Here is a 13,240-nt window from a genome sequence, read left to right as displayed (position 1 = left end):
AAACTTCGCCAGTTCTGATCTTCAGACCAGACCGGAACTGGAAGAATTTTGTTGCTAGAGTCTATCGTAAATATAGAGACGATAATTCATGCCATGGCCCGCTCTCCATGCCGATAGTGGCGTGTGAGTCAGAGAAACTCTGAAATCGTCAGGGAGAGGGAGATTCATATGGCTCCTCCCCAGAAAACTGGCAGAGAAGCCATAATGAATCTCCCCCAATGATAACAATCTCATAGTAGTGTAAGTTATACACAAATCAAGGTTATGTTAATAAATCTGCAATAACTTCATATCATGAATGTCAGTATTTAATATAAAGAATTCACTTGCATTTTGAACTTAACCGTAGGAAATACAGTAAATCATCTTCAGCCATGTCAGCAGGAGCCCTTTAAGGCACATTCCAGGCAAAATGATAAACTGGGGCACATTTACTTACCCGTCCACTGGAGTTCACTGAAAGTGCATTGTCCGACGATAATGCACTGTGCCGCGATTCACTAATAATAACAATAATTCTTCGTGCATCCGATATCCTGTATGTATTGCTTCACCGCTCAGGTCCGACAGAGTTCACTATCTTTTAAGTGGTGCATGTAAGTGCATGGGCTTGCGTCACAATTTAAAAAATTAAATCCGGCGCTCAGTTCGAATCAGTCGGATCATCCAATGGCACACCCACGAATTTGTGTTGCACGGCAGCAAGCGCAACTGCGCCAAAAACCGATCCCATATGACACAATCTCAGCTCAGACACCAGTTAAATACCTGTCCAAGCCGTGGAATCCCCGAAAAAGGCGAACAGTCTGACAAAAGTGAGCAGCACGACCCTTAGTAAATGAGCCCCACTGTGTTATGACGTATGGATTCCTCAGATACTGCTCCAATAATGTGTTTTGACTTCTTGCACCTCAGTAAAACCTATCCTTATCCTCATTATAATTTACTATTAATTAGGCCAACCATGGGTATATATCTTCACATGGTGCTATACGAATAAACATATACATATATACTTCTTCATGTGTATAGTATTCAGACAGTACCCAGTAAAAGGCTCCCCACAGTAGAAGCACTGTTGTAACAAACACAGAGTGAAAGTAGCTTAAGAGACAATAAAAGGTGCTAGGTTTCACAAACTAGAAAACATGGCAACTAATATCATGCAAAGGAGTAGAAGGCAGTAATGATACAGTCTGTCAATTCAACATACAATAGTTTGATGATAAATGGAAATTGTTTAAAACAGTTAAAAAATGAATAAAGAAAGCCAAATTAAAAAAATAAAAAGGTCATACTTCATCAACAAAAACGTAAATACATACATGTAAAAAAAAATTACAGCTTTGCCAGATTGCAAAGTCCTTGTGTAAATGCATAGACCTTCTTTGGTTTCTTTGCTATTCATGTAACATTTACAGTCTAGGCCTTCTTAAAATGCTTGGAGTTGTAGTGTGCCCTCATATCCTTCCTTAAGTTAAATTTTGCACCACAGACTCCACACGTATACAGATGAATATCCATATGCTGCTCCAGAAGTTCATTATTTGAGAAGATCTGAAAGCACACCTGACATATAGTTTCTCCCGCTGATAGATGGGAGATCATGTGCCGCACGTGGTCGTGCTTGCGAAAATTTCCTTGGTCGCAAAGAGAGCAAACGTATCTAGCCATGCCCGTATGCATGTCATTGTGAAGCCTGAGTTGGCGCTCTCGTAAAAACTGTTTTCCGCAAATTTGGCACGAAAATTGTTTCTCCTTTGTGTGTACGGTATAATGTTCTCGTAAGTGGCAGCGCTGGAAAAAGCCTTTGCCGCAAATGTCACAGAAATGTTTTCTTCGATGATCTTTATCAGAATCATCAGAAACTGAGCTTCTGAAGGCTTCATGGTCTAAGCACTGAGACATGTGCTCGATCACCAGGTTCTCAGCCTCAAAGCGCTGCCCACAGTTTGGGCACCGGTAAGGGCATGTGGAATGTTTATAAACCTGTTTGGTGACACCAATGCCCTCTTCATTTAAGTCATCCCACATGTCCGATAGCACCCCCATTCCTGATGACTCCTCTATACCGTCTCCAAAGTGCATCCTCTCATCAATGTTTCTCTCATTGTTCTCAAGACGTTCCTGAGCTTCTCCACAACTTTGGGCATGTTCTTGAAGTTGTCTACCTTTCACAAGAATTTGCCCACATTTACCACAAGCACATATATTTTCTATATGTTGAGAAAGATAGTGGGAGGTGAGGTCTTGCTCATTGATGGTTACACCACACACTTCACATGCCATGTTAGAAGCAGCCTCACTAGTCTCTGCACCATCTTGGTCCAGAAAGCGAGCATCTTTCCGACTGCTTCCCAATGCAGATTTTCCATGTGTATGTTTATATTGTTCAGCAATGTAGTAACTTCCAAGCGCCTCATCGGCTTCATCTTCGAAGTCATCAATGTCTGAAGATTCAAAATAATCTTTTTCAGAGATTTTCACTATATTAATATCTTCCATTTCTACAATGGAGTTCTCATCAGCTTCAATTTTTATAATGACCGGCTTTTTCTCGGTAGTGTCTATAGTTTCACTTTTAATTTGGTCCACATTGAGGGATGATTTTTTTGTACTTTCAGAGGACATTGATGCCTCCATGCTTTGACTTGAGTCTGCCCTATGTAAGTTGTCTAGGGTTGGAGAAAACTTTGAAGCCGGGGATTCGCTGCCGCTCTGGCTTGGATCATTGCTTGAGTGTTCTTTATTCTGGAAGAAATGCCGATTGGTACAAGTCTGAGAGTGCTCATCGAGAAGTTTTTCACAACTGAACGCAAAGCCACAGCTCTCACAAGTGTAACTGCGACCAAAGCGCCTGCTCCCACGATCTCTTGGGTTGGCCACTTTTGGAGAAGGGGTTTTCTTGCAGATGTTATGAATCTGCTTGCGTGATATAGGAGGCACACTCACACACTGTTCAGATTGCTTTTCAGGAACAATGTTTACAGGCAGTACCGGCTCAGAGGGCCATCTGTTTGGTTCCTCTCTTGTCTTTGTCATGGGTTCTTCATACATGCGGACACCAAAAACCATTTTACTACTCAGGCTACTTGATGCAGAGGAGGAGCATTTAAGTGAAGAATCAATGTCTTGTATGTCTTCCAAGCAATCGGGGATAACATAGAGCTGTAAATAACTCATGGCATCCTTCAACTGTTCAAAATCTTCTGGTGCTTTTAGGATCTTACCAAGGTACATGAACTGCAATATCAAGTCAAAGCATTCGGCGCTGATCTTTGTGTTAGTAAGGTTGATCTGTGCCACCGTGTGCTGGTGGTTTATAAACATCATTTTAAAGTAAGAGCTGCAGGCAGCAAGGACGGCCTTGTGGGCTTGGAAGTAGGTATCATTAATGGAGACACAGCAGTCACACAGGAAGCCCCACTCCCGCTGGTTGTACAGCTGCTGAAGCACATAACTGCAGTGGCTTGCTTTTCCCATCATGTTGTGCATCCAGTGGTTCCTTTAGGGGAACAAAAGAGACTATAGTCATATAACTTAATAACGGACACAGAAAACATTACATTTTGGAATAGTATTGGAGATGTGGAGGAAGTGACAGGTGAGACAAACATTTGTTGCTTTTTCTAGTATATTCTAATTTTTTCTCTCCAAGAACACTGCCCATAGCCCATAGAAACATCTTAAAAATGACACTAACAGCATAAGAATCTCATCTTGCAGATCACATCGGGCTTGTGGTTCTGTGAGTTACAAAACCAGAGATACAGGCAGTCAAAAAAATAGGTTGGAATTATTGCGAACAATGGGGCTACTGGGCAGTGTGACACTTTGTTGATCTGCATGATGGCCAGTGGTTAGTATTACTGTATTATCTTTGACATATGACCTTTGCCGCTGTGAGTTGGGCAGTAGTGATTAAATGATTTTTTTCTTTCAGCATTTGCACTTTATATTTTGTGTGTGTTAATTAATGTCAAATCATATTGTTGTTACATCTGATCACTGACTTGCTTTGATTTAGATACATTTCTATGAGGATACATTGTGATTATATTGATTTGACTCCTTTTCATGCAGAATCATGTCACACTACCTGTAATTTTGTATGTTTTTAGATTGGATTTTTTAAATGTTTTTTATGCTAGTTGGTGTCGATCTAATAAAATGTATGATTCATTATGGTATATATGTGGATTGAGTAAAGATTCTTTGTGAGATTACTTTGAAGCTTGTGATTTATAGGTTACATATCATTTGGTTTAGGCATAGCCCTTGTACTGCTATGATACAATTTAGTACTTGTTTTGGGATTACCATATTGTTTTTTTTTGGTGAATAATTATTGGGAACTGGGAACCAATGTAATGTTACTCTATAGTACCTAAAAACATGATTCTGTTTTTAAAGCTAAGAATTTCATCTTTCAAATTGCACACAGGCAGTTAAAGACATAGGTGGGAATTTGCTTTATTTATCTGCAGCTTGGGTTGCCATGTAGATCTTGCCTGTATCTATGATTCTGTAGGTCACAGAGGCACAAACCTGATGAGATTTGAAGTATGAAATTTTTATCTCAAGTTTGACCCAAAAGATACTAAAAGTAGTTTTCTAGATGATGTTTCTGATCCAGCCTCTATAAGTGACTCTCCTCTGCACATTTGCATAGGATGCATGTAGCATCCCGAGCCCTGGTACATGTTCTCTGGTATATTCTCCTCTCATGTAGCATCCCGAGCCCTGGTACATGTTCTCTGGTATATTCTCGTTATCATGTAGCAACCCGAGCCCTGGTACATGTTCTCTGGTATATTCTCGTTATCATGTAGCATCCTGGGCCCTGGTACATGTTCTCTGGTATATTCTCCTCTCATGTAGCATCCTGGGCCCTGGTACATGTTCTCTGGTATATTCTCCTCTCATGTAGTATCCTGGGCCCTGGTACATGTTCTCTGGTATATTCTCCTCTCATGTAGCATCCTGGGCCCTGGTACATGTTCTCTGGTATATTCTCCTCTCATGCAGCATCCTGGGCCCTGGTACATGTTCTCTGGTATATTCTCCTCTCATGCAGCATCCTGGGCCCTGGTACATGTTCTCTGGTATACTCTCATGTCATATAGCATCCCGGGCCCTGGTACATGTTCTCTGGTATACTCTCATGTCATATAGCATCCCGAGCCCTGGTACATGTGCTCTAGTATATTCTCGTATCATGTAGCCCGGGTACATGTAATATTCTGTCCTGGGCCCGGGTACATGTATATTCTATAGTATCTGGGCCCGGGTATATGTATATACTGCAGTATCTGGGCCCGGGTACATGTATATTCTGCAGTATATGGGCCCGGGTACATGTATATTCTGCAGTATCTGGGCCCGGGTACATGTATGTTCAGTGGTATCCTGGGCCCGGGTACATGAATATTCTGTAGTATCCTGGGCCCGGGTACATGAATATTCTATAGTATCTGGGCACGGGTACATGTATATTCTGTACTGGGCACGGGTACATGTATATTCTGCAGTATATGGGCCCGGGTACATGTATATTCTGCAGTATCTGGGCCCGGGTACATGTATATTCTGCAGTATCTGGGCCCGGGTACATGTATGTTCAGTGGTATCCTGGGCCCGGGTACATGAATATTCTGTAGTATCCTGGGCCCGGGTACATGAATATTCTATAGTATCTGGGCACGGGTACATGTATATTCTGTACTGGGCACGGGTACATGTATATTCTGTACTGGGCACGGGTACATGTATATTCTGTACTGGGCACGGATACATGTATATTCTGTAGTATCTGGGCACGGGTACATGTATATTCTGTACTGGGCACGGGTACATGTATATTCTGAACTGGGCACGGGTACATGTATATTCTGAACTGGGTACGGGTACATGTATATTCTGAACTGGGCACGGGTACATGTATATTCTGAACTGGGCACGGGTACATGTATATTCTGAACTGGGCACGGGTACATGTATATTCTGTACTGGACACGGGTACTTGTATATTCTGAACTGGGCACGGGTACATGTATATTCTGTACTGGGCCCGGGTACATGTATATTCTGTACTGGGCACGGGTACATGTATATTCTGTACTGGGCACGGGTACATGTATATTCTGTACTGGGCACGGGTACATGTATATTCTGTACTGGGCACGGGTACATGTATATTCTGTACTGGGCACGGGTACATGTATATTCTGTACTGGGCACGGGTACATGTATATTCTGTACTGGGCACGGGTACATGTATATTCTGTACTGGGCACGGGTACATGTATATTCTGTACTGGGCACGGGTACATGTATATTCTGTACTGGGCATGGGTACATGTATATTCTATGGTATCTGGGCCCGGGTACATGTATATTCTATCCTGGGCCCGGGTACATGTATATTCTGTCCTGGGCACCGGTACATGTATATTCTATAGTATCTGGGCCCGGGTACATGTATATTCTATAGTATCTGGGCACGGTACATGTATATTCTGTACTGGGCACGGGTACATGTATATTCTGTACTGGGCACAGGTACATGTATATTCTGTACTGGGCACGGGTACATGTATATTCTGTACTGGGCACGGGTACATGTATATTCTGTACTGGGCACGGGTACATGTATATTCTGTACTGGGCATGGGTACATGTATATTCTATGGTATCTGGGCCCGGGTACATGTATATTCTATCCTGGGCCCGGGTACATGTATATTCTGTCCTGGGCACCGGTACATGTATATTCTATAGTATCTGGGCCCGGGTACATGTATATTCTATAGTATCTGGGCACGGTACATGTATATTCTGTACTGGGCACGGGTACATGTATATTCTGTACTGGGCACGGGTACATGTATATTCTGTACTGGGCACGGGTACATGTATATTCTGTACTGGGCACGGGTACATGTATATTCTGTACTGGGCACGGGTACATGTATATTCTGTACTGGGCACGGGTACATGTATATTCTGTACTGGGCACGGGTACATGTATATTCTGTACTGGGCACGGGTACATGTATATTCTGAACTGGGCACGGGTACATGTATATTCTGTACTGGGCACGGGTACATGTATATTCTGTACTGGGCACGGGTACATGTATATTCTGTACTGGGCACGGGTACATGTATATTCTGTACTGGGCCCGGGTACATGTATATTCTGTACTGGGCCCGGGTACATGTATATTCTATAGTATCTGGGCCCGGGTACATGTAAATTCTATAGTATCTGGGCCCAGGTACATGTATATTCTGTCCTGGGCCCGGGTACATGTATATTCTGTCCTGGGCCCGGGTACATGTATATTCTGTCCTGGGCCCGGGTACATGTATATTCTGTCCTGGGCCCGGGTACATGTATATTCTGTCCTGGGCCCGGGTACATGTATATTCTGTCCTGGGCCCGGGTACATGTATATTCTGTCCTGGGCCCGGGTACATGTATATTCTGTACTGGGCCCGGGTACATGTATATTCTGTACTGGGCCCGGGTACATGTATATTCTGTACTGGGCCCGGGTACATGTATATTCTGTACTGGGCCCGGGTACATGTATATTCTGTACTGGGCCCGGGTACATGTATATTCTGTACTGGGCCCGGGTACATGTATATTCTGTACTGGGCCCGGGTACATGTATATTCTATCCTGGGCCCGGGTACATGTATATTCTGTCCTGGGCCCGGGTACATGTATATTCTGTCCTGGGCCCGGGTACATGTATATTCTGTCCTGGGCCCGGGTACATGTATATTCTGTACTGGGCCCGGGTACATGTATATTCTGTACTGGGCCCGGGTACATGTATATTCTGTACTGGGCCCGGGTAAATGTATATTCTGTACTGAGCCCGGGTACATGTATATTCTGTACTGGGCCCGGGTACATGTATATTGTATCCTGGGCCCGGGTACATGTATATTCTGTACTGGGCCCGGGTAAATGTATATTCTGTACTGAGCCCGGGTACATGTATATTCTGTACTGGGCCCGGGTACATGTATATTGTATCCTGGGCCCGGGTACATGTATATTCTGTCCTGGGCCCGGGTACATGTATATTCTGTCCTGGGCACGGGTACATGTATATTCTGTCCTGGGCACGGGTACATGTATATTCTGTCCTGGGCCCGGGTACATGTATATTCTGTCCTGGGCCCGGGTACATGTATATTCTGTACTGGGCCCGGGTACATGTATATTCTGTACTGGGCCCGGGTACATGTATATTCTGTACTGGGCCCGGGTACATGTATATTCTGTCCTGGGCCCGGGTACATGTATATTCTGTACTGGGCCCGGGTATATGTATATTCTGTACTGGGCCCGGGTACATGTATATTCTGTCCTGGGCCCGGGTACATGTATATTCTGTACTGGGCCCGGGTACATGTATATTCTGTAGTATCTGGGCCCGGGTACATGTAAATTCTATCCTGGGCCCGGGTACATGTATATTCTATCCTGGGCCCGGGTACATGTATATTCTGTACTGGGCCCGGGTACATGTATATTCTGTACTGGGCCCGGGTACATGTATATTCTGTACTGGGCCCGGGTACATGTATATTCTATAGTATCTGGGCACGGTACATGTATATTCTGTACTGGGCACGGGTACATGTATATTCTGTACTGGGCACAGGTACATGTATATTCTGTACTGGGCACGGGTACATGTATATTCTGTACTGGGCACGGGTACATGTATATTCTGTACTGGGCACGGGTACATGTATATTCTGTCCTGGGCCCGGGTACATGTATATTCTGTCCTGGGCCCGGGTACATGTATATTCTGTACTGGGCCCGGGTACATGTATATTCTGTCCTGGGCCCGGGTACATGTATATTCTGTACTGGGCCCGGGTACATGTATATTCTGTACTGGGCCCGGGTACATGTATATTCTGTACTGGGCCCGGGTACATGTATATTCTGTACTGGGCCCGGGTACATGTATATTCTGTCCTGGGCCCGGGTACATGTATATTCTGTACTGGGCCCGGGTACATGTATATTCTGTAGTATCTGGGCCCGGGTACATGTAAATTCTATCCTGGGCCCGGGTACATGTATATTCTATCCTGGGCCCGGGTACATGTATATTCTGTACTGGGCCCGGGTACATGTATATTCTGTACTGGGCCCGGGTACATGTATATTCTGTACTGGGCCCGGGTACATGTATATTCTATCCTGGGCCCGGGTACATGTATATTCTATCCTGGGCCCGGGTACATGTATATTCTATCCTGGGCCCGGGTACATGTATATTCTGTACTGGGCCCGGGTACATGTATATTCTGTACTGGGCCCGGGTACATGTATATTCTGTACTGGGCCCGGGTACATGTATATTCTGTACTGGGCCCGGGTACATGTATATTCTATCCTGGGCCCGGGTACATGTATATTCTATCCTGGGCCCGGGTACATGTATATTCTGTACTGGGCACGGGTACATGTGATATTTTGCCTTCCTTCCTGGTTCTGCAGTGTCTCCCCATCACTCACATGACGTCACATCCCCCTGACAGCCAATGGCGGAGCTTGTATGAGTTGCAAGTTGCTGGTGGTCACGGCCTGTCAATCATAACTGCACCCGGGGGACACCAGCCCTGCATGTCGTGACTATCGTGATGGCAATGACTGGACCGTGCATGTAACACCAGTGCATGGCGCGATAGCCCGATGCGTGACATGTGCCCCTGCAGCTGATGGAGAGCCCGTCCTCTGCACACCCCATGTAGCTGGAGGGCTATGCCCCGCACTCACCTTGCGGATGGCTGTAGTGGTGGGCACAGCCTGGACTAGCGGGCAGCCCGTGCCTCCCCCGCACTCCAGCGAGAAGCAGCTGGGCAGCCCCGGCCCGACACATGTATATTCTGTACTGGGCACGGGTACATGTATATTCTGTACTGGGCACGGGTACATGTATATTCTGTACTGGGCACGGGTACATGTATATTCTGTACTGGGCACGGGTACATGTATATTCTGTACTGGGCATGGGTACATGTATATTCTATGGTATCTGGGCCCGGGTACATGTATATTCTATCCTGGGCCCGGGTACATGTATATTCTGTCCTGGGCACCGGTACATGTATATTCTATAGTATCTGGGCCCGGGTACATGTATATTCTATAGTATCTGGGCACGGTACATGTATATTCTGTACTGGGCACGGGTACATGTATATTCTGTACTGGGCACGGGTACATGTATATTCTGTACTGGGCACGGGTACATGTATATTCTGTACTGGGCACGGGTACATGTATATTCTGTACTGGGCACGGGTACATGTATATTCTGTACTGGGCACGGGTACATGTATATTCTGAACTGGGCACGGGTACATGTATATTCTGAACTGGGCACGGGTACATGTATATTCTGAACTGGGCACGGGTACATGTATATTCTGTACTGGGCACGGGTACATGTATATTCTGTACTGGGCACGGGTACATGTATATTCTGTACTGGGCCCGGGTACATGTATATTCTGTACTGGGCCCGGGTACATGTATATTCTGTCCTGGGCCCGGGTACATGTATATTCTGTACTGGGCCCGGGTATATGTATATTCTGTACTGGGCCCGGGTACATGTATATTCTGTCCTGGGCCCGGGTACATGTATATTCTGTACTGGGCCCGGGTACATGTATATTCTGTAGTATCTGGGCCCGGGTACATGTAAATTCTATCCTGGGCCCGGGTACATGTATATTCTATCCTGGGCCCGGGTACATGTATATTCTGTACTGGGCCCGGGTACATGTATATTCTGTACTGGGCCCGGGTACATGTATATTCTGTACTGGGCCCGGGTACATGTATATTCTGTACTGGGCCCGGGTACATGTATATTCTATAGTATCTGGGCACGGTACATGTATATTCTGTACTGGGCACGGGTACATGTATATTCTGTACTGGGCACAGGTACATGTATATTCTGTACTGGGCACGGGTACATGTATATTCTGTACTGGGCACGGGTACATGTATATTCTGTACTGGGCCCGGGTACATGTATATTCTGTCCTGGGCCCGGGTACATGTATATTCTGTCCTGGGCCCGGGTACATGTATATTCTGTACTGGGCCCGGGTACATGTATATTCTGTCCTGGGCCCGGGTACATGTATATTCTGTACTGGGCCCGGGTACATGTATATTCTGTCCTGGGCCCGGGTACATGTATATTCTGTACTGGGCCCGGGTACATGTATATTCTGTCCTGGGCCCGGGTACATGTATATTCTGTACTGGGCCCGGGTATATGTATATTCTGTACTGGGCCCGGGTACATGTATATTCTGTCCTGGGCCCGGGTACATGTATATTCTGTACTGGGCCCGGGTACATGTATATTCTGTAGTATCTGGGCCCGGGTACATGTAAATTCTATCCTGGGCCCGGGTACATGTATATTCTATCCTGGGCCCGGGTACATGTATATTCTGTACTGGGCCCGGGTACATGTATATTCTGTACTGGGCCCGGGTACATGTATATTCTGTACTGGGCCCGGGTACATGTATATTCTGTACTGGGCCCGGGTACATGTATATTCTGTACTGGGCCCGGGTACATGTATATTCTATCCTGGGCCCGGGTACATGTATATTCTATCCTGGGCCCGGGTACATGTATATTCTGTACTGGGCCCGGGTACATGTATATTCTGTACTGGGCCCGGGTACATGTATATTCTGTACTGGGCCCGGGTACATGTATATTCTGTACTGGGCCCGGGTACATGTATATTCTGTACTGGGCCCGGGTACATGTATATTCTATCCTGGGCCCGGGTACATGTATATTCTGTACTGGGCACGGGTACATGTGATATTTTGCCTTCCTTCCTGGTTCTGCAGTGTCTCCCCATCACTCACATGACGTCACATCCCCCTGACAGCCAATGGCGGAGCTTGTATGAGTTGCAAGTTGCTGGTGGTCACGGCCTGTCAATCATAACTGCACCCGGGGGACACCAGCCCTGCATGTCGTGACTATCGTGATGGCAATGACTGGACCGTGCATGTAACACCAGTGCATGGCGCGATAGCCCGATGCGTGACATGTGCCCCTGCAGCTGATGGAGAGCCCGTCCTCTGCACACCCCATGTAGCTGGAGGGCTATGCCCCGCACTCACCTTGCGGATGGCTGTAGTGGTGGGCACAGCCTGGACTAGCGGGCAGCCCGTGCCTCCCCCGCACTCCAGCGAGAAGCAGCTGGGCAGCCCCGGCCCGACACACTCACCGCACCCCCTGCCGCCCCGAGAACATGGAGGGAAGGGGAGGCTGCTCCGCGCTCCTTCCGTCTGTGCCTGCACTGATTGCTGGCGCCGCCTGCTGGACACGGACAGTGCACACACTGTACCGGACGTCTCCGTGTCACAGCGGGCACAGCATGGACTACACCGGAGAATACAGGTGTCACCACTCCGCTTAGCACATACTTTTGCTTCAACTACAATTATTAAAATAATTTTAGTGTTATTTCTTAAATGAGCCTATAAGCAGTAAATTATATTTAAAAAAACACAGAAAACAATTGCTCACCCTCCTGTGCAGCAAATCCCTGGCACAGCTGTGACAGCTCCCCTGCAGGCCAGGGATGCAAGGAAACTCTCCTACAAGTCCTTCACAGGCTCAGTCTACAAAGTTTTTCACCAGAAAACTGAAAATGTGACATTAACCCCTTCCAGTCACAGCACTTTTTCGTTTATTTTTCACTCCCCACCTTCAAAAATCTATAACTTTTTTATTTTTCCATGTACAGAGCTGTGTGACAGTTTATTTTCTGCGTAACAAATTATACTTCAAAATGGTGGTAATTAATATTCCTTGCCTTGTACTGGGAAGCGGGAAAAAAATTCCAAATGCAGTGAAATTGGTAAAAAACGCATTTGTGCCATATTCCTGTGGGCTTGGATTTTACGGATTTCACTGTACGCCCCAAATGGCATGTCTACTTTATTCTTTGGGTCGGTACGATTACGTGGATACCAAATTAGTATAGGTTTTATAATGGTTTCATACATTTAAAAAAATTAAAACCTCCTGTACAAAATTTTTTTTGAGGATTTTGCCATCTTCTGGCGCCAATAACCTTTTTATACTTAGGTGTATGGAGCTGTGGGTGGTGTTGTTTTTTGTGGATTTTGATGACGTTTA

General features: G+C 45.8%; 1 protein-coding gene across 2 annotated transcripts; it reads right to left on the bottom strand.

The window, feature by feature from the left end:
* Positions 1–286: 286 nt before the first annotated feature.
* On the bottom strand, positions 287–12,648 carry ZBTB1 (zinc finger and BTB domain containing 1). Of its 2 annotated transcripts, none has more exons than XM_072115857.1 (2): positions 12,626–12,648; positions 287–3,505 (listed from the first exon to the last, which is right to left on the bottom strand). In XM_072115857.1, the coding sequence occupies exon 2, from the start codon at positions 3,493–3,495 to the stop codon at positions 1,423–1,425; it is 2,073 nt and encodes a 690-aa protein (XP_071971958.1). In that variant the 5' UTR covers positions 3,496–3,505; positions 12,626–12,648; the 3' UTR covers positions 287–1,422. The 2 variants fall into 2 exon arrangements, with proteins under 2 accessions (XP_071971958.1, XP_071971957.1); XM_072115856.1 differs by lacking the exon at positions 12,626–12,648 and adding an exon at positions 9,821–9,923.
* Between the last annotated feature and the right edge of the window lie 592 nt (positions 12,649–13,240).

Source organism: Engystomops pustulosus, chromosome 7, assembly GCF_040894005.1.
Source record: "Engystomops pustulosus chromosome 7, aEngPut4.maternal, whole genome shotgun sequence".
In the NCBI taxonomy this organism is placed as follows: domain Eukaryota; kingdom Metazoa; phylum Chordata; class Amphibia; order Anura; family Leptodactylidae; genus Engystomops; species Engystomops pustulosus.
Note: the sequence above shows the minus strand (reverse complement) of the source record. Positions and strands in the feature narration are given on the sequence as shown.

What these genes read in the sequence shown, in the direction of transcription:
- ZBTB1 (XM_072115857.1), bottom strand. Translation starts at nt 3,495, where the DNA reads ATGCACAACATGATGGGAAAAGCAAGCCACTGCAGTTATGTGCTTCAG.